Source organism: Schistocerca nitens, chromosome 6, assembly GCF_023898315.1.
Source record: "Schistocerca nitens isolate TAMUIC-IGC-003100 chromosome 6, iqSchNite1.1, whole genome shotgun sequence".
In the NCBI taxonomy this organism is placed as follows: Eukaryota; Metazoa; Arthropoda; class Insecta; order Orthoptera; family Acrididae; genus Schistocerca; species Schistocerca nitens.
In genome coordinates, this window is record NC_064619.1 from 661,529,174 (window position 1) to 661,551,040 (window position 21,867).

General features: G+C 44.9%; 1 protein-coding gene across 1 annotated transcript in view; it reads left to right on the forward strand.

Moving 5' to 3' along the window:
* Positions 1 to 3,446: 3,446 nt before the first annotated feature.
* LOC126263559 (O-acyltransferase like protein-like) overlaps positions 3,447 to 21,867 on the forward strand; it is a 110,492-nt gene continuing 92,071 nt past the window's right edge. Inside the window, exons 1-2 of the mRNA XM_049960652.1 lie at positions 3,447 to 3,668; positions 17,017 to 17,174. Of these exons, the coding sequence (XP_049816609.1) occupies positions 3,447 to 3,668; positions 17,017 to 17,174 (380 nt within the window). The remainder of the gene's footprint in view (positions 3,669 to 17,016; positions 17,175 to 21,867) is intronic.

Genomic DNA, 21,867 nt, shown 5'->3' on the forward strand with positions numbered 1-21,867 from the left:
AGATGTCAGGGTAAAATACAAGGAGCGAAAGGCTATTTACAATTTGTACAGAAACCAGATGGCAGTTATAAGAGTCGATGGACACGAAAGGGAAGCAGTGGTTGGGAAGGGAGTGAGACAGGTATGTAGCCTCCCCCGATGTTATTCAATCTGTGTATTGAGCATGCAGTAAAGGAAACAAAAGAAAAATTTCAAGTACGAATTAAAATCCATGGAGAAGATGACATTGTAATAGTGTCAGAGACAGCAAAGGATCTGGAAGAGCAGCTGAACGGAATGGACAGTGTCTTGAAAGGGGGATATAAGATGAACATCAACAAAAGGAAAACGAGGATAATGGAACGTAGTCAAATTAAATCGGGTGATACTGCGGGAACTAGATTAGGAAATGAGACTCCTAAAGTAGTAAATGAGTTCTGCTATCTGGGGAGCAAAATAACTGATGATGGTCGAAGTAGAGTATATTAAATGTAGACTGACAATGGCACGGAAAGCGTTTATGAAGAAGAAAAATTTGTTATCATCGCGTATAGATTTAAGTGTCAGGAATTCGTTTTTGTAAGTATTTGTATGGAGTGTAGCCATGTATGGAAGTGAAACGTGGACGATAAATAGTTTAGACAAGAAGAGAATAGAAGCTTTCGAAATGTGGTGCTACAGAAGAATGCTGAAGATTAGATGGGTAGATCACATAACTAATGAGGACGTATTGAATAGAAGTGGAGAGAAGAATTTGTGGCACAACTTGACTTGGAGAAGAGATCGGTTGGTAGGGCAGATTCTGAGGCATCAAGGGATCACCAATTTAGTATTGGAGGGCAGCGTGGAGGGTAAAAATCGTAGAGGGAGACCTGGAGATGAATGCACTAAACATATTCAGAAAGATGTAGGTTGCAGTAGGTACTGGGAGATGAAGAAGCTTGCACAGGGTAGAGTAGCATGGAGAGCTGCATAAAACCAGTCTCTGGACTGAACACCACGACAACAACAAAGCCAAACTGATCGTCATCTAACGCATCCTCAATTTTATTTTCCGTTGTTCTGTATGTTATTCTTGGGAGCAACTTGGATGCATGAGCTATTAAGCTGATTGTGCGATAATTCTGGCACTTGTCAGCTCTTGCCGTCTTCGGAATTGTGTGGATGATTTCAGATGGTATGTCACCAGACTCGTACACACCAACGTGAATAGTCTTTTTTTGCCAGTTCCCAACAAGTATTTTAGAAATTCTGATGGCTCTTCTGCCTTATTTCAACTTGAGTTCTCCAAAGCTCTTTTAAATTCTCATTCTCATACTGGATCCCCTATCTCTTCTAAATTGACTCGTGTTTCTTCTTCTATCACACCAGACAAATATTCCGCCTCATAGAAGCTTTCAACGTATTCTTTCCACCAATCCGCCCTCTCCTCTGCATTTAACAGTGGAAATCCCGTTGCATTCCTAATGTTACCACCCTTTCTTTTAATGTCACCAATAGTTTTTGACTTTCCTGTATGCTGAATCAGTCCCTCCACCAATCATTTCTTTTACGATTTCTTCACGTTTTTCATCAGTTATTTCATCTTAGCTTCCCCGCACTTCCTATTTATTTCGTTGCTCGGCGACTTGTATTTATGTATTCCTGAGTTTCCCAGAACACTTTTGTATTTCCTCTTTTCAACTATCAACTGAAGTACATCTTCCGTTACCTACCGTTTCTTCCCAGTCTATAGCAGATAATTTCAAGCGGAGTGACTAACAATGAGAAATCTTTCACGCAGGAGGATCGTACAAACATACCGCCGTTTGAGTCTCGTACAGATTCCCGTATGGACGACATAGTGATAGACATCCCCGGGGCTGTGAAGCAGCCTAATGGGTTGAAAATAAATAAATCGCCAGGTCCTGATGGGATTCCAGTTCGGTTTTACAGAGAGTACTCTACTGCATTGGCTCCTTACTTAGCTTGCATTTATCGCGAAACTCTTGCCCAACGTAAAGTACCGAGCGACTGGAAAAAAGCGCAGGTGACGCCTGTATATAAGACGGGTAGAAGGACGGATCCTCAAAATTACAGACCAATATCCTTAACATTGGTTTGTTGCAGGATTCTCTAACTTATTCTCAGTTCGAATATAATAGATTTCCTAGAGACAGAGAAGTTGCTGTCCATGCATCAGCACGGCTTTAGAAAGGATCGCTCCTGCGAAACGCAACTCGCCCTTTTTTGACATGATATCTTGCGAACCATGGATGAAGGGTATCAGACGGATGCCATATTCCTTGACTTCCGGAAAGCGTTTGACTGCAGACTCCTAACTAAGGTACGAGCATATGGGATTGGTTCCCAAGTATGTGAGTGGCTCGAAGACTTCTTAAGTAATAGAACCCAGTACGTTGTCCTCGAAGGTGAGTGTTCATCAGAGGTGAGGATATCATCTGGAGTGCCCCAGGGAAGTGTGGTAGGTCCGCTGTTGTTTTCTATCTACATAAATGATCTTTTGGATAGGGTGGACAGCAATGTGCGGCTGTTTGCTGATGATTATGTGGTGTATGGGAAGGTGTCGTCGTTGAGTGACTGTAGGAGGATACAAGATGACTTGGACAGGATTTGTGATTGGTGTAAAGAATGGCAGCTAACTCTAAATATAGATAAATGTAAATTAATGCAGAGGAATAGCAAAAGAATCCTGTAATGTTTGAATACTCCATTAGTAGTGTAGTGCTTGACACAGTCACGTCGATTAAATATTTGGGCGTAACATTGCAGAGCAATATGAAGTGGGACAAGCATGTAATGGCAGTTGTGGGGAAGTCGGATAGTCGTCTTCGGTTCATTGGTACAATTTTGGGAAGACGTGGTTCATCTGTAAAGGAGACCGCTTATAAAACACTAATACGACCTATTCTTGAGTACTGCTCGAGCGTTTGGGAAATCTGTCAGGTCGGATTGAGGGAGGACATAGAAGCAATTCAGAGGCGGGTTGCTAGTTTTGTTGCTTGTAGGTTTGATCATCATGCGAGTGTTACGGAAATGCTTCAGAAACTCGGGTGGGAGTCTCTGGAGGAAAGGAGGCGTTCTTTTCGTGAATCGCTACTGAGGAAATTTAGAGAACCAGCATTTGGGGCTGACTGCAGTACAATTTTACTGCCGCCAACTTACATTTCGCGTAAAGACCACAAAGATATGATAAGAGATATTAGGGCTCGTACAGAGGCATATAGGCAGTCATTTTTCCCTCGTTCTGTTTTGGAGTGGAACAGGGAGAGAAGATGCTAGTTGTGGTACGAGGTACCCTCCGCCACACACCGTATGGTGGATTGCGGAGTATGTATGTAGATGTAGATGAATGCTATAAGGTACCCTTCCCACCTCCCCCGGCACAGACCGTATGGAGGTTTCCACACCTTCTGGATGTAGATGTAGATGTGTGACAGGTGTTAGCCACTGGAATTGCAGGTTGCATGTGGACAGACAGTGAACCAGGGAGCGGCTGTCTGCTTGCAGCGTGGGTGTCGCTGAGCGTGCAGAGCGGCTGGCGGCAGCTGTGGGCGCTGCGGGCGCCCGCGGGCTCGGTGTCCTGCCTGGAGGCGCTGCGGCTGCTCAGCACGCTGTGGGTGGTGACGCTGCACAAGATGATCATCGAGGCGCAGCAGCCGGCCGCCAACAAGACCGCCGCCGCGAAGGTAGGCTACCCGTCACAACAGTCAGGCGCCTCAGCTGGTGCTGCCTACATAGAGCTGCGCATCACCCGCCACACTCACAGTGGTGTGGCTAATGTTTGCCACTGGCACTCAGCTACTCGTGTTGCACATGTGCACACCGAACTTGCCTCTTACTGTGTCCGTTGCCATTCTGAGAAGAGGTTTGCATGATCATACACAGTGTGTTTCAAAAAGAATGATCTGTTGTAGAATTTCAGAACATGTTTTTCGCTCGCGTATCATATCATTGCTGGAAACCCAGAATCTGGATTCCGGAAACAGCGATCGTTTGAGACCGAACTCGCTGTATTTGTTCATGAGACCCAGAAAATATTAGATACAGGCTCCCAGGTAGATGCCATTTTCCTTGACTTTCGGAAGGCGTTCGATACAGTTCCGCACTGTCGTCTGATAAACAAAGTAAGAGCCTATGGAATATCAGACCAGCTGTGTTGCTAGATTGAAGAGTTTTTAACAAACAGAACACAGCATGTTGTTCTCAATGGAGAGACATCTACAGACGTTAAAGTAACCACTGGCGGGCCACAGGGGAGTGTTATGGGACCATTGCTTTTCACAAAATATATAAATGACCTAGTAGATAGCAGTCTGGAACCGCAAGACCGCTACGGTCGCAGGTTCGAATCCTGCCTCGGGCATGGATGTTTGTGATGTCCTTAGGTTAGTTAGGTTTAACTCGTTCTAAGTTCTAGGGGACTAATGACCTCAGCAGTTGAGTCCCATAGTGCTCAGAGCCATTTGAACCATTTTTGAACCTAGTAGATAGTGTCGGAAGTAGCATGCGGCTTTTTGCGGATGATGATATAGTATGCAGAGAAGTTGCAGCATTAGAAAATTGTAGCGAAATGCAGGAAAATCTGCAGCGGATAGGCACTTGGTGCAGGCAGTGGAAACTGACCCTTAACATAGACAAATGTAATGTATTGCGAATACATAGAAAGAAGGATCCTTTATTTTATGATTATATGATAGCAGAACAAACACTGGTAGCAGTTACTTCTGTAAAATATCTGGGAGTATGCATACGGAACGATTTGAAGTGGAATGATCATATAAAATTAATTGTTGATAAGGCGGGCACCAGGTTGAGATTCATTGGGAGAGTCCTTAGAAAATGTAATCCATCAACAAAGGAGGTGGCTTACAAAACACTCGTTCGACCTATACTTGAGTATTGTTCATCAGTGTGGGATCTGTACCAGGTCGGGATGACGGAGAAGATAGAGAAGATCCAAAGAAGAGCGGCGCGTTCCGTCACAGGGTTATTTGGTAATCGCGATAGCGTTACGGAGATGTTTAGCAAACTCAAGTGGTAGACTCTGCAAGAGAGGCGCTCTGCATCGCGGTGTAGCTTGCTGTCCAGGTTTCGAGAGGGTGCGTTTCTGGATGGGGTATCCATTATATTGCTTCCCCCTACTTATACCTCCCGAGGAGATCACGAATGTAAAATTAGAGAGATTCGAGCGCGCACGGAGGCTTTCCGGCAGTCCGTCTTCCCGCGAACCATACGCGACTGGAACAGGAAAGGGAGGTAATGACAGTGGCACGTAAAGTGCCCTCCGCCACACACTGTTGTGTGGCTTGCGGAGTATAAATGTAGTTGTAGCTGTAGACGGTAATACGAGGGTGGTATGAAAAGTTCTCGGAATCGCCATGAGAGGTCAGCTATAGCGCAACGAGCTGTTCACGTGATATTTATTGTACTGTTGCCCATAAACACATGCCACGTCAGTGCACTTGGAAGAGAGCTGTGGTGGTGAGGTAGCTCTGTTGTTGTTCCTGTGTAGTGATTTATGAAGATGCAAAAAAATTGAGATTCGATCAGTGATTAAATACTTTGTAAAGAAAGGTATGAAAGCAAAGGACATTCATGCCGATTTCCAGAATACACTGGGGGACTGTGCTCGTTCATATTCAGCTGTTGCCTAGTGGACTAATGAATTAAAATTTTGTCGGGAGAGCTTAGATGATGATCCGCGCAGTGGTCGGACAATCTGTGTCACTACTCCAGAAACCATTGCAAAAGTGCACAAAACTGTCGTGGAGGATCGCCAATTGAAGGAGCGTGAAACTGCTCACGCTTGCAGATGTCACCTGGAAGGGTACATCACATTTTAACTGAAATGAAAAAAATATCTGCAACATGGGTGCCGCGACTCTTCACTCTGAATCAAAAACGCATGAGAATGGATATATCGGAACAATGCTTGTCCCGTTTTAGAAGAAACGAGCAAGAGTTTTTGCGCCGTTTTGTGACCTCAGATGAAACCTGGGTGCACTACTATGCCGCAGCGACAAAACAACAGTCAAAGCAGTTGAAACATGCTGATTCTCTGCCACCAAAGAAAGCAAAGACAATTCCTTTGGTGGGGAAGGTTATGGACCTCAGTGTTCTGGGATGTGAAAGGCATTGTGTTTGTAGATTACCTCCCCACTGGGAAAACAATTACTGTAGAACACTATGCTAACCTCCTGGACAAATTGCAACAAAAGATACGCGAGAAAAGGTCAGGTTTAGCAAGGAAGAAAGTCATCTTCCATCAATACAGTGCCCGCCCGCACACATGTGCCGTCATTCACCTGATATGGCTCCGTCAGACTTCCATCTCTTCCCAAAACTCAAAATATTTGGTGTTGGACGAAGATTCACTTGAAACGAAGGATTGATAGCCGGAGTTGATAACTTATTTTGCAGGCCTGGAGGAAACTCACTTTCAAGATGGGATGAAGGCACTAGAACATCGTTGGACCAAGTGCATTAATCTACAAGGAGACTGCATTGAAATATGAAAAAAAGTTTCAGTGACGTAAGTACTTTTTTTTCTATGCCGTTCCGAGAACTTTCCAAACCACCCTCGGAATTAACAGATATGGGACTTGCCAGCAATAAAATGTGTATTGTTTGAATGGGCGCAGCCTATAGTTTCAGAAAATTACCCTTAGGTGTCAGTTTGTAGTCACTCAGAATTGTGATGGCATTTTGTCCGCTGCAGTGTGGAAAGAGTGTGTCAGTGATTTCGGTCCAGCGTGCTTTTCGTCGGCGTTTTGGCATTGATCCGTCTGCACCCAAAAACGTTCGTCGTTGGTATCGCCAGTCTGAAGAGACTGGATGCCGATGCTAAGGTAAAAGTCTAGTTCACCTTCTCTTTTGTGGAAAGCACTGTGACTGGCATGAGCTATCTTCAAATGGTGCAGAATTGGCTTTTTCCACAACTTCAGGAGGACTCGACTTCATTTTCCAGCAGGATTGAGCTCCACCACAATGGCACAACAAAGTACGTCAGTTTCTCAATGACACTGCCAAAACGCTGGATAGGAGACACAGGACCCGCAGACACAGCCCTACATTTTTGGTTTCCAAGATCTCCAGATATAACCCCACATTTTTGTTGATATCAGAAGGAAAGTGAGTTCATCTCCCCTTTACCTCGTGACGTAGAAGAAGTGAAGAACACAATAACAGCCGCCTTAATTTCTGTAAAACCAGGTACATCGTGTCAAGTTTACGATGAATTTAGCTATCGTCTAGATGTTGTCTGTGCTGTCGCTGGTGAACGTATAGAGCATTTGTAATAGCACAGCTAAAACTTTAGGATATTGTGAGAATTTTGCATTGTACCCCATGTTTGTAGTATTATGTTTTTATCAATAAATATGCAGTTTTAAAATCACGTCATTGTTTTTGAAACACCCTGTACTTTTTTGAGACTGCAGCATCGGACAGAGCCAGGTTGTATGTGTGCCAGATGATACATCAGATCAATAGACCACCTATGCCTGAGGTACATGCAGGCTTTCCCTTTTACATTCGAAAGCCAGGGTGCTATTCCAATGTGGGAGAGCCTCGGCAATACAGACGATTTAAGAATGGGAAATTGGGCTGAGGGCGCGAGCTGAAGGGAGACAACTGGACTAGGGTAATCTATGCAGCTGTGATAGCCAAAATGATTAGAATATCTGTCTAGTCCCAGCTGTAGCACAAATTTTTGTTCATTACTTCAGCTTCCGTCCTTACCCTGTACTTCACTTACAATAAATTTGACGTTAGTCGAATGGTAAGGGCCAGCTGTTAGCCAATCAGAACTGTTTCTCGGGCTGCACGTTCTCGCTGTGTTGCCAGTGCTGCAGGCATAAGCAGCAGAGGGCTAGGATAGAGTGGGGGGAGGCTAGGCGAAACACGACATAGGTGGAGGGAGGCAGGGGAGGGGTGATATTACATGGATAGGCGTCCCTAGAGATGCTTCAGTCATTGCCACTACCCTCCCCTCTATCGACGAAGGTGGTAACAGCGGTCAGTAAGTACTTTTTTGTTCTGGTGCTTACCCAACAGGCGCTGGCATGAGCACCTGGCACGTTCTGATCGAGTCGGGGCAACTCTGCTCCCCACCACTGACATCTGTCAGGCTGGTGGTCTAGCTGTAAGGCGTACTTGCCTGGAAACCGCGAGGTCGCGACATCGAATCCCGGCCAGACCAAATTTTCAGTATGCCTGTAATCTATTGTGAGGAGTCCCCAGCAAGGACACGTTCTCGGATTCCACCTTAAACTGTAGGTTCCTTTTTCCGGGTTGGACACCTGAGGTACACAATGTGACCAAAAGTATATGGACACTCCCAAAAACTTACGTTTTTCATATTAGGTGCATTGTGCTGGCACCTACTGCCAGGTACTCCATATCAGCGACCACAGTAGTCATTAAACATCATGAGAGAGCAAAATGGGGCGCTCCGCGAAACTCTCGGACTTCGAACGTGGTCAGGTGATTGGGTGTCACTTGCGTCATACGTCTGTGCGTGAGATTTCTACACGTATAAACATCCCTAGGGCCACTGTTTCCGATGTAATAGCAAAGTGGAAACGTGGAGGGACACCTAAATCAAAAAAGCGTACAGGCAGACCTCGTCTGTTGACTGACAGAGACCACCGACAGTTGAAGAGGGTCGTAATGTGTAACCGGCAGACATCTATCCAGCCCATCACACAGGAATTCCAAACTGCATAAAGATCCACTGCAAATACTATGGCAGGCGGGAGACGAGAAAACTTGAATTTCATGGTTGAGCAGCTGCTGGTAAGCCACACATCACGACTGGTAAATGCTGAACAATGACTCGCTTGGTGTAAAGAGCGTAAACATTGGTCGATTGAACAGCGGAAAAACGTTGTGTGGAGTGACAAATCACGGTACAGAATGTGGCGATCCGATGGCACGGGGTGGGTATGCCGAATACCCGGTGAATGTCATCTGCCAGCGTGTGTAGTGCCAACAGTGCGTTTTTTGGATGATGTCGTCCAGGATACTGAGCAGTATACATAACATCCTCCTGTTGAGCATTTTGATCACAATAGCCATTTTAACACGGGTAATGTATCACGAAGCAAATACCGTCCGCACTGGCGGAATGCTACGTGATACCACGTACTTATACGTTTGTGACTATTACATCGCCATCTATCATAAGGCGAAAAAAATGGTCCAACTTTCATATTTCTTTACGTACTACACGAATATGTAATAAAAATGGGGGTTTCTATCTTAAAAAACGCACTTGATATCCGTTTGACCTATGGTAGCGCAATCTAGCGGGCCAACAATAGCGCCATCTGGTTTCCCCCTTCAAGCTAGACGAGTTTCGTTTTTTGTAGTTTTATCGTTTGATGCTTATTTCGTGCGATATTTGGCCCGGTCACTATCAATGGACCACCCTGAATATACGATCTAAGCAGAAGTGGACCAAAAGTTTTATTTCAGTTTTATAGTACAGAATCATTATTCGTAAGCAGTGATTTTTCCTTGGTATGTGAGTGGAATTACTAAGATTGACTGAGCCAGTTAATTTTAGTGTCCTGGGTAGTGTTGATTATGTTGCTCAGATAATGATATAAAAAACAATGTAGATAGTATCCGTTAGAGCTTAAAGTAGTGGAGCAACGTTTTAGTAGAGTTCAACAAATATTACATAGAAGTAAAAAATAATACGTTTAAAAGTGCGAGAAGTGAGTAAGGACCTTGCAGTTCACCAGTATTACGGGCCTCACTTGACCTTAAACCTGACCTACTCTGGGGCGATCACATGCGAATCAACCTTCTCTCTGGTGAAAACGGTAGGCGAAGGAGAGCGAATAGCATTCGGTCGTGTTCGGTTCGCATTCGTCGGGTACTCACTTATGATATGCCTGTTGCTTGTCTTTGAAAATGGTTCAAATGACTCTAAGCACTACGGGACATAACATCTGAAGTTATCAGTCCCCTAGACTTAGAACTTCTTAAACTTAACTAATCGAAGGACATCACACACATCCATGCCCGAGGCAGGATTCGAACCTGCGACCGTAGCAGCAGCGCGGTTCCAGACTGAAACGCCTAGAACCGCTCGGCCACAGCGGCCGGAGCTTGTCTTTCAGCGAAGGTCAAAGGAACAGGGTGGCAACTAGTCTGGAAAACGCTGAAAATCTCAAAATCTCAGGGAAACTGAACGTAATGAGGAAGTAACAGAAATTTCAGGGAATTCTGGAAGAGTCGGGGAATTCGGATATACTCTAGTATAGAGGCGGCGCGTCTTTTCAATTCCTGGGGAAGACGGCAACCGATTACCAAAGTGATCTTTTTCTCAAGTTTAGCAGCTGATGAGACAAAATTTTACTATTTATTTTTCTTGAAAAGTAACTTCACAATAAATTTCATTTAAAATAAACAAACGCGAATATGTACCAATTACGCTGATTAATGTAAAACGGAAATACACAGAAGACTCATAGCTTGCGTTCAAAGGCAGCATTCATTACAATACTGATCTATCGCTGTTGTTTTGCAAGCTTTTGATGTAATAACTGAACAAATAAAAATTGGTTTTCTATCGATCACTCTACCTCCGTTCTACCACATCATATTGCAAATTTTATCTATTAGTACACGTTACGGGTCGCATGTGTATTTTACATTACCTGCGTGTGTAAAACTACTTCCTCATACATACTTTAATAAAATCTCTGCTTGCTTTGCTCATGTCACTACAAACATCAGAAACTGCCTGAGATACAGCAGCTGCTACAGTGGACTAATGGACTATTGTCTCCAGCAGGTAACAGCCAGAGTAAATGCTAACCTTTATTTGGATTCTGTAGCTCGTTGGTATCCTCCTAATTTTGCCCTCAGTTGTGATGAAAACCGACGGAGAGCACTAACCGACGTACCTACAAATATGTAAAATAATGCTAAGGAAGGATGGAGTTGCAATTCACAACTACACTTGCGAAAAAATTGAGACATCTATATTTTTCTCTCCCTACACCATTTTGACGGTTTTACCAAACACAGTGCACTCACCATGCAAAAAAATAATTTTTCAGTATCACAGATTCGCATCTCGCCTATAACTGACGATGTATCTAGTGCAACCTGCGTGCCCATTACAGTACAAAGAAAAAGAGATAAAGCATTGATAGGGTTGACACGCTATCCTCGTGCTGTCGTGTTCTCTCCTCAATGAGGAACAGGTGTGGGGAAGCATTGCTTTGGTCTGTCTGGATGGCATAGCTTCTCTCTGACCCGGGCAAAGTGGGTTCGACGATGGACGTCGAGATTCGTAATCTGTCATCAGGACGCCGTCAGTCGAACATTATTTTTTCATTTGACATTGAAACGCCAAATACACTGCCTGAAGTAAGCAGAAGACATATTCTGATGTCAGTTTAACTTCGTCCTCGTGCACACCATTGGCGGGGATTTAAATAATTAGGATTGCAATACTCTGTGAGATGCCCCCCCTTCCATCCTCTTTTTTCCCCATCTCCCCTCTCTCTGCCCCATTCTCTCCCCCGAGTCCTTTTGCATTTCCCTCTTCTGCCTTTTCCCATTCCCTCTCGCGTCTGCCCTGCCCCTCTCCCCCCTTATGAGTACTCTCCCTCCTTTGGTTTCCCCCCCTTTTCGTTTTTTCCTCTCCTTGTTTTCCCCCTCCTCCAGTTCCCCCCCCCCTCCCCCACCCCCCCGGTCTGCCCTTGGCTAGGGAGTGTCATCTTTGTACCGACATTTTCGTGTTGTGTGTCTTTTGGGAAGTGTTGCGAACGGCCATCATACTGTCGCTGGGTGTGATTTTTTTATCCCTTGCGAACAGCAACCAGACTGTCGCCATGTTTTTTTAATTGTGTGTCTACTATGTTACTTGTCTGACTCCTGTGTATTTTATTAACATTGCCAAACCCTTTGCTTTCTGTTTTAACTTTCCACAATTTTCCGCCATTTTACACTATAAGTCACCGTTTTATCGCCTGTTTTTGTTGTTTCTTTTCTTCATCCGTTTTTAAAAAAAGCCTGTAGGCTGTAGAGCAGCGTACTAAGCTGCTGCCAGCCCGCCCCCTTTGGGGGGAATTGAAACTCAATAAAGGGAAAAAAAATCTGTGAGATTTAGAAGAGCCACTTATGTGGATTTGTGTTCTTCATGTTCGGTATTATAATTGCGTAGGCTTCTGCGGCCAGTGTCAGTCGACATAAAAGTTTTCTGGGTTTGGTACGAAACCCAGAAAACTTTTATGTCGACATGTTCAGTATTGTTACCAAGGCCAGTGAGGTACATCGAAGAGCCAAAGAAATTAGTACAACTGCCTAATATCGTATATGGCTCCCTCGAGCACATCAAGGACATACTTCCATGTGACAGTATGGTGGTGCCAATTTTCAATACGACACTGCTCGTCCACACCTGGTACATGTGTCTATGAACTGCATGCATGTTGTCCAGGTAGTCTCATGGTCAGCAGGATCCCAAGATCTGTTTCTAATAGAACGTGTTGGGTCCAACTCGGGTGTCCACTACAGCCCAATGCCACTCCATCGAGGATATCAAGGACCAGTTACAACAGCCGTGAGCCACCTCGCTTCAGGAGAGGATGCAGCGGCCTTATGACACTGGTCCCAAATGACTCAGTGCATGCATCTGGGCCAGAAGGGGAGGGCTCACACTGTGAAGTTCTTTGTAAAATTGACTCAGTTTTATAATCACTGAAATAACATCACATACTTCTCAATTCGCGAAGTTTCGTTTCGTTTCCTTCTCACACCCATGACAGACGCTGAAAGTACACCGTACTTTCATACTGCAACACTTCCATTTCCTTCAGTGTAGATACTGGTTCACACGTACAAGTGAGTAATGGTGAACACGAGCGAACTGTTCGCGAATGCTCGTTCACTAATATTCACTTCAATTCGCTCATATATATGCAAGGCTTTCTCTCTATTTGTTGTAGTGTTGTTCATTTTTTAAGTTGCAAGTCAAGTAAAATGGTGTACTTGAGTATAGACACAACAAACCATATACCAAATGGGGTTGGATGCACTAGCTGAGAGTATGTGATCTGGCTTTATTTATCGTCAACCTAACGACTGTCTGTTGTACTGCACATAAGTTTAGACATTTCAAAGCACCACGCACATATGCTGTTCCAATTGATTATTCCATCGTTACTGCATCCATTCTATTCAGGCAGCCCGGCCATTGTGGCCGAGCGGTTCTAGGTGCTTCAGTCTGGAGCCGCGCGACCGCTACGGACGCAGGTTCGAATCCTGCCTCGGGCATGGATGTGTGCGATGAGCTTAGGTGAGTTAGGTTTCAGTAGTTCTAAGTTCTAGGGGACTGATGACCTCAGATGTTAAGTCCCATAGTGCTCAGAGCCATTTTTTATTCAGAAGACATTTTTTGCCACCAACAACAGCTCCAATTCCCACGTCTTCCATCTCATTCCAGGAATGTCCCAATGTTCTGTCCTCTGTCCACCACTATACATCCTTTATATTGCTGGCAGTCTGGTACATCCTAGCCACCACCACGCGGCTCCTCCCGTCAGAGGTTCGAGTCCTCCTTCGGGCATGTGTGTGTGTGTGTGTGTGTGTGTGTGTGTGTGTGTGTGTGTGTGTGTCGTCCTTAGCGTAAGCCAAAGTTGGATTAAATACTGTGTAAGCTTAGGGACCGATGACCGCAGCAGTTTGGTCCCATAAGGCCTTACCACAAATTTCCAGTTTCGTAGCCACCACCTCCCGTCCATCTCCTCCAGTACGCCAGTGATACAGCTTTGCAAGCCCTCCTTGCCAACGGTTCCTTCAGCCACATGTCATCCATTTCACCTCCTGGCGCAAGCAGTGGCTCCTCAAGATAAACTCATTCGAAACTCGGGTAATATTCATAGGACGATTTACCCACAATTTCCGTCTCCATCTGTTGTGTACACAAGAGTAAGGAGAGGTGGACCACAGAGTGGTGAGGCAGCTGTCGTCGTAGGAAAGCTGAGCAGGAGCTGAAATAATTACCCGAGAAGTTAACACGACTAGCGGAAGATGTACTTAACTTACGTTTCTACAAGTGTATAAATACTCTTTACAAATAATACAGCAAGAAATAGAGTCCAGCAATGTCAAAACAAGGATGAGGTTCGCTATAGTAAGGCTTGAATGATGGAGTCGGAGAGACGACTAGGTGGCGTCTGGATAGCGAAGTGGCCCTGAGCGCGAGTGGGCCAAGCGGCTGCTGGCGGCGGTCCTAGTACACTGAGGCAGCAGAGTAAGCTCGTAGTACAGAGCCGCCTGTAGGTGCGGCTCAGCGGACGCGCACCATTGGGTTTGCCAGATGTAACGCGACTGCTGTCAGCGTCATACAGTCGGCAAGACTCAGCACAACCAGGAGCACCTCCTAAGATGTCCAACGTAGCCTTGGACGAAACGTCTGGGATTGAAGAGTTCTATGGAGCACAGCCATTTAACCCGGGAAGATTCTCAGCGGCTGATACAGAAACGTGTCATTCCGTTACCAACCTTGATACGCCGTGGGGTGATATCGATATGTGATACCACACCATCACTTCCTCCTACTCATTTAACCAACATACAGTGGTACCTTGGGCCAACCCTCAATCATAAACTAAAGTGGAAACCTCATTTACTAACCATCCAACAGAAAACTCTCGGGATGAACATGAAGACTGCGTCCTTCAATCATCCGCCATACCTACAAACTCAATCTTAGCCTCCTGTGCTAGTCCATTACATCCTATACATCCTGCAATATTAGCTCCAACAACCCGGTTGTTTCCTCTAAAAGTTCTGATCCTGGTATTCTTCCACACCTACACCAATACATCCTACCAAAAATACACCTACACACTGCCCGTATTTTAACAGATTCCCTCTCCCAGACAATGCAATCTAGTAAATATTCTACCCTTATTTATACACTCCTGGAAATGGAAAAAAGAACACATTGACACCGGTGTGTCAGACCCACCATACTTGCTCCGGACACTGCGAGAGGGCTGTACAAGCAATGATCACACGCACGGCACAGCGGACACACCAGGAACCGCGGTGTTGGCCGTCGAATGGCGCTAGCTGCGCAGCATTAGTGCACCGCCGCCGTCAGTGTCAGCCAGTTTGCCGTGGCATACGGAGCTCCATCGCAGTCTTTAACACGGGTAGCATGCCGCGACAGCGTGGACGTGAACCGTATGTGCAGTTGACAGACTTTGAGCGAGGGCGTACAGTGGGCATGCGGGAGGCCGGGTCGACGTACCGCCGAATTGCTCAACACGTGGGGCGTGAGGTCTCCACAGTACATCGATGTTGTCGCCAGTGGTCGGTGGAAGGTGCACGTGCCCGTCGACCTGGGACCGGACCGCAGCGACGCACGGATGCACGCCAAGACCGTAGGATCCTACGCAGTGCCGTAGGGGACCGCACCGCCACTTCCCAGCAAATTAGGGACACTGTTGCTCCTGGGGTATCGGCGAGGACCATTCGCAACCGTCTCCATGAAGCTGGGCTACGGTCCCGCACACCGTTAGGCCGTCTTCCGCTCACGCCCCAACATCGTGCAGCCCGCCTCCAGTGGTGTCGCGACAGGCGTGAATGGAGGGACGAATGGAGACGTGTCGTCTTCAGCGATGAGAGTCGCTTCTGCCTTGGTGCCAATGATGGTCGTATGCGTGTTTGGCGCCGTGCAGGTGAGCGCCACAATCAGGACTGCATACGACCGAGGCACACAGGGCCAACACCCGGCATCATGGAGTGGGGAGCGATCTCCTACACTGGCCGTACACCACTGGTGATCGTCGAGGGGACACTGAATAGTGCACGGTACATCCAAACCGTCATCGAACCCATCGTTCTACCATTCCTAGACCGGCAAGGGAACTTGCTGTTCCAACAGGACAATGCACGTCCGCATGTATCCCGTGCCACCCAACGTGCTCTAGAAGGTGTAAGTCAACTACCCTGGCCAGCAAGATCTCCGGATCTGTCCCCCATTGAGCATGTTTGGGACTGGATGAAGCGTCGTCTCACGCGGTCTGCACGTCCAGCACGAACGCTGGTCCAACTGAGGCGCCAGGTGGAAATGGCATGTCAAGCCGTTCCACAGGACTACATCCAGCATCTCTACGATCGTCTCCATGGGAGAATAGCAGCCTGCATTGCTGCGAAAGGTGGATATACACTGTACTAGTGCCGACATTGTGCATGCTCTGTTGCCTGTGTCTATGTGCCTGTGGTTCTGTCAGTGTGATCATGTGATGTATCTGACCCCAGGAATGTGTCAATAAAGTTTCCCCTTCCTGGGACAATGAATTCACGGTGTTCTTATTTCAATTTCCAGGAGTGTATTTTAAAACTATTTATATTAACAGAAATGATTGTGACTGAAGTGTCAAGGCATGCTGTACCACTGCTAGCCCACCGTCGTCCCATTGGGGGGGGGGGGGGGGGGGGGGAGTGAAAGAACAATAAAGGAAAAAGTAGCTTAAAATCTTGCTATGTCGTATTTTACGATCTCCGTGTGAGGCGTGTCTGTCTATCATATTAACGTACCTTAACTACTAAAAATCGACGAAAATTGAAAATAATACCAGTGTTGAGAACGTCCCAGGCACAAATACCAGGGTCAGTGATCGGACAGGTGATCTGCCTTTAAATGTCTGCTAATGGGAGCGAAAAATCTGCCTGGATGTGGAAAGAGTGGGCGGATGAAGGCAGGCGGTGACAACACTAGTGAAATTAGGTCGAAGCAACATAGCTAACTGAGCGGTCTAAGGGGCTGCAGTCATGGACTGTGCGGCTGGTCTCGGCGGAGGTTCGAGTGGATGCGTGTGTTTGTCCTCAGGATAATTTAGGTTAAATAGTGTGTAAGCTTAGGGGCTGATGGCCTTAGTAGTTAAGTCCCATAAGATTTCACACACATTTGAACATTTGGACCATAGCTAATTTGAGCCAGAATATAGACGTCTGTACTACGTAAGTAGAGAATGCATCGGATTCTTGTGTTTTCAGTTTGTGGAGGACATCGTGGTGACGCCGATCATGAACGGGATATCGTCGGTGGACACGTTCCTGATGATCAGCGGCTTCCTGCGCTGCCGGAACATGCTCAAGGAGCTGGACGAGGGACGGTTCAGCTACTGGCGCTCCCTGCTGCAGAGGCTCATCAGGTGGGTCCGGCAGCTGCTGGAGTCTCCGATAGTGACTCATTATCACCAGCCATGCGAGATCCACTCCTAGTCGAACGTTGCCCCTAGACCCATGCTTCAGTCCTCAGCTCTGTCCATCCATGATGCTCCTATATGTTTCCTCTTGTCATCCACCAGTCCACTACATAATCTTCTCAGGCTCTTATCTCTTGGATTTCAGCACAGAAATTTCCTTGGTGCTTCTACCGTCCACTCATTTGGCTATATTTCCGCCCACTTCCATTTCATATCAAATGCAGTTACAGCTATGTCTTCTGTTCCAGTCTGATCACCTTTTCATTTGATTGTTTTAGTGTCTGCCCCAGGACTAAGCGTCCCTCCATTGCCCACTGAACAAACTTTACCCTTGGGTTTCCCATTTTAAAATTCGTTATAACGTGACCACACTATTGATGTTAATGTCCGCCAAAATCTCAAATTTTAATGTTCATTTGCGTAATGGTTCTATTCTTTTATGTGCTGTAATCTGACTGCCGAAGGTTCAAATGGTTCAAATGGCTCTGAGCACTATGGGACTTAACTTTTGCCGGCCGGTGTGGCCGAGCGGTTCTAGGCACTTCTGTCTGGAACTGTGTGACCGCAACAGTCGCAGGTTCGAATCCTTCCTCGGGCATGCATGTGTGTGATGTCCTTAGGTTACTTAGGTTTAAGCAGTTCTAAGTTCTAGGGGACTGATGACCGCAGACGTTAAGTCCCATAGTGCTTAGAGCCATTTGAACCATTTTGAACTTAACTTCTGAGGTCATCAGTCCCCTAGGACTTAAAACTACTTAAACCCAACTAACCTAAGGACACCACACACATCCATGCCCGAGGCAGGATTCGAACTTGCGACCGTAGTGGTCGCGCTGTTCCAGACTGAAGCGCCTAGAACCGCTCGGTCACCACGGCCGGCCGACTGCCGAAGAAAAGATTAAACTCGGGGACATGCACTATTTATTCTTGAGCTTTGAATTCCACAGGTTTACGTTGAAGGTGTATAAGATCTGTCTTCTCCATTTGAAGAGGCGTCCCCCGAAAAATGAGAATAATGTGCTATGTTTTACCTTCAATATGGTGGTGAACCCTGGTGAGAGTTCCTCTTCTTTCTCTTTGACGATATGTGGGGAAATGATTAAACGAAAGAAATTTTAAGTTGCAGGTTATTATTTTAACTTTGTTTGTCAGCTCCAACTGGTAATATACAAAGCTAGTACTGGTTATACAACGCTAATTAATCATGTTCAGTAATTCGTGGAGCACAAATTGTTCCATTATTTTCACTGCAATACTCGAGTCTTTCTTACAACCTCGGTATTCTATCCTAAATGTTATTTTTATCAATACTTTCGTACACACTCATGCGTCATTCGTCGTCGCTTTCTCCACTGCTATCATCACACTCTTCTGCCGTACATTCGGCCGGGTGCGTCCATCTCCGTGGAATGCGTGCTTAACGTGAACAGCCCGCAGGGGCTGACAGCTTGAAAACATGCGCCTTTTACGTGATCGGCAGAGGAGCGTAATACTCTTCTGAACAGTTTATTTTCTTCTCGGTACTTTTGTAATCGAACAGGTACGTTAAAGGAGCACCGAGTCAAGAGGCAAATTGAAATATTCATTTACAGACAAAGAATTTTAACTATCTGTGGTGTGCATACTGTAAGACCTTCAGTACACACACCATCAGGTTATTTGAGTTGTTGCTCTAACGAATTAGGCGAGTGTCAGCAATATGTCTCGTGGTCTTCTCGTGGCGTGTTTATCTTCTGCCATTAGGTCAGACGATAGAAATGCCACTTGCACGCTTAGAGTAGCAGGCTGACGGTGACCAACTTTAAACAGAACTTGATTAATTTTCACACACATTTATTAAAATAATAAAAAGGCATAGACATTACGTAACTTGATTCTGGATGATGTTTACAACTGACAATCTGAAGTTCCTTTGGTCTTGGTACGTTAATCTTATTCTCACATATCTCTGATACTATACATTTATCTTCATGGCTATGTACAGGAATATGGTAAGTAGGCGCAGACTGAAACTTGACTATAGACTGGTACAGACAAATGCAGACTGGTACAGACTGGTGCCCACAAATGCAGACTAATGCAGACTGATTAATCGGAGGTCTGTATGCTCGTTATAATACTTCGCGCGTTCAGGTATCAGTGCGCGAGTGTGATCTGCGAGGAGAAAAGGTTCTACGTTAGCAGCGATCTCATTGGCTGCATTACATATTAATACGCGGATCGGCGGAAGAAAAATTTGTTCCGTCTCTAAGGCAGCGCCATCTCGTAGTGTGGAGATGGACGAGCGCTGCGCCTGCGCTGTTGTGCTGAGCGGGGCGCGCTCTGGTGGGAAAGTTGTGTACGCGCTGACTACGTGGAACTATGTACACAACACTAGCTGAACATTAATGAAAATATGAGGTGACGTCTGAGTTCTGTGAAGGTATGTTCACCATACGCCATGTCTTACTGCCAAAAGTCAAACATGATGCTACAGACTTGGGTGCAAGTTTTCGTTTTCAGACACATCGTACGTACAGTTTTGAAACCTCTATGCAGGGTGAACCCAAACTCTAGTGACAAAATTTTGGATGTTGTTCAGGGATGCTTATTTTTTTGTATAAACGACCTGTGGTCTCCAGTGACTCATTAATGACTTGTTGTAACTATCTGGAAACATCTTGGAATGAATAAATAAATAAAATAAATATGGAACCTAAAAATTGGCCTGGTACGAGCGAATCCGCGCGCTGAGAGTTCCGCACAGAATTGTGTGTATAGACATTCCGAGAATCGATGGTCTCGACGATTTTTGCTTGTTATTGACATTCATACTGGGAAGATATCAGTCCAAGGAATTTCAAGACTTTCTAGAATGTATTACTTTGAAGTTTGAAATCGGATATCAAATGATAAGAAATTTTTTTCTTGTGATATAATTACAAATTAACAATTTTCAAATTTTTCCCTTTACTTATACTGTGAAATCTCTCTTTTTGTCAAATTTAATGATTCTACATCAAGAGGAAGTACCATATAAGATTTAATGAGTGAGTTTGAGAATATCAAAATTAGCATAATGGCCGTCTTTTTACTGCATTGACTTAGAAGCTTAATATTTTCAGTATCTCCATTGCGGATGACGAATTGCGACTGTGATTTAAATTGGTGATTTATCTGGTAAAAATATGCAACCAATCGCTTTTTATGATTTATTCAACCATGAGCAAGTTTCGAGCCATTGCAGGCTCATCATCAGATGGAGATGTTGCAAGAACATTATGTTGTGGACCAAGTGTAGCTATATGCTGTGCTGGTGCTGCTGGCGGAAATGATGGAAATTTCGTAATTGTTGACGAAACGTTTACGAACCTGGAAGCTTTCTATGTTTTAGGTACTTACAGTGTACTGCCTTGTTGTGTCCTTATCAGATCTCTTCCTGTAATGTACAATATTAAGATACGTACACAAATGTACACAGTATTTAGCTCCACTTGGTTTTACATTGATTCACACAGAAAGTAAAAACCTACAAAAAGTTTTTAATTATGTATTAAATATTGCACTCTATTTGTTTACCTGTTGTATGACTGTTAATCCATATTAAAAATTTTGTTGCCAATATAAAAACGCTTCTACAGCTAGCAAAATTTACTGAAATATAATATCTGTACTACCAATATTTGCACTGTAATACATCGTATCTCTTGCCAGAGACCATGATGTAGCTATGTTATATCTATAATTTCCATATTCCTTGCAAAAAAATCCAGTGTGAATGAGCGTAAGCCAAAGTGGAGCTAAATACTGTGTATATTTGTGTACGTAGCTTAATAATGTACATTATAGGAAGAGATCTGATATGGATACCACCAGGCAGTGCACTGTAAGTACGTAGAAGGTAGAAAGCTTTTGGATTCGTAAACGTTACTAAATTTCCGTCATTTCAGCCAGCACCACCAACACTACATCTAGCTACACTTGGTCGATAGCATAATGTTCTTGTAACACCTCCATTTGATGATGCGCCTGCAGTGGCTCGAAAACATGTTCATGGTCGAATAAATCGTAAGAAAGTGACTGGTTGCATGTTTATTACCAGATAAATCGCCAACTTAATATTTTTACACCATATAAGAACTATAGACCTCAGTGCGTGACATACATTTCAACTTGATGTGTGTACCCATACTTGAGAGAAAGGGGGATTAATAGAATGACAGACAGACCCAGACAGTCAGGTAACAAATGACAAAAAAATTAGTTTTTTCGTGTGATATCATTAGAAATTCGAGTTTCTCAGATTTCTCCTTTACTTGTGCAGTGAAACATTGCTTCTTGGCAAATTCCATGATTCTATGTCAACAGGAACTGCTCTGTAGGTCTTGATGTATGATGGCCATGTTTTGATTGCATTGACTTAAAAGCCTAATATTTTCATATTACTAAAGGACTATAGACTTAAGTATGTGACATACACATCAACTTGATACGTCTACCCGATCCTGAGGAAAAGAATTTTGAACAATCGGACAGACAGACCGATGGACAACAAAGTACTCCTACAAGGGTTCCGTTTTTACCAAATGAAGTACAGAACCCTAAAAAGCGTGTCATATGGTAAGCATGCTTGCAGAGACCACACGCTGTAGAAATTGCG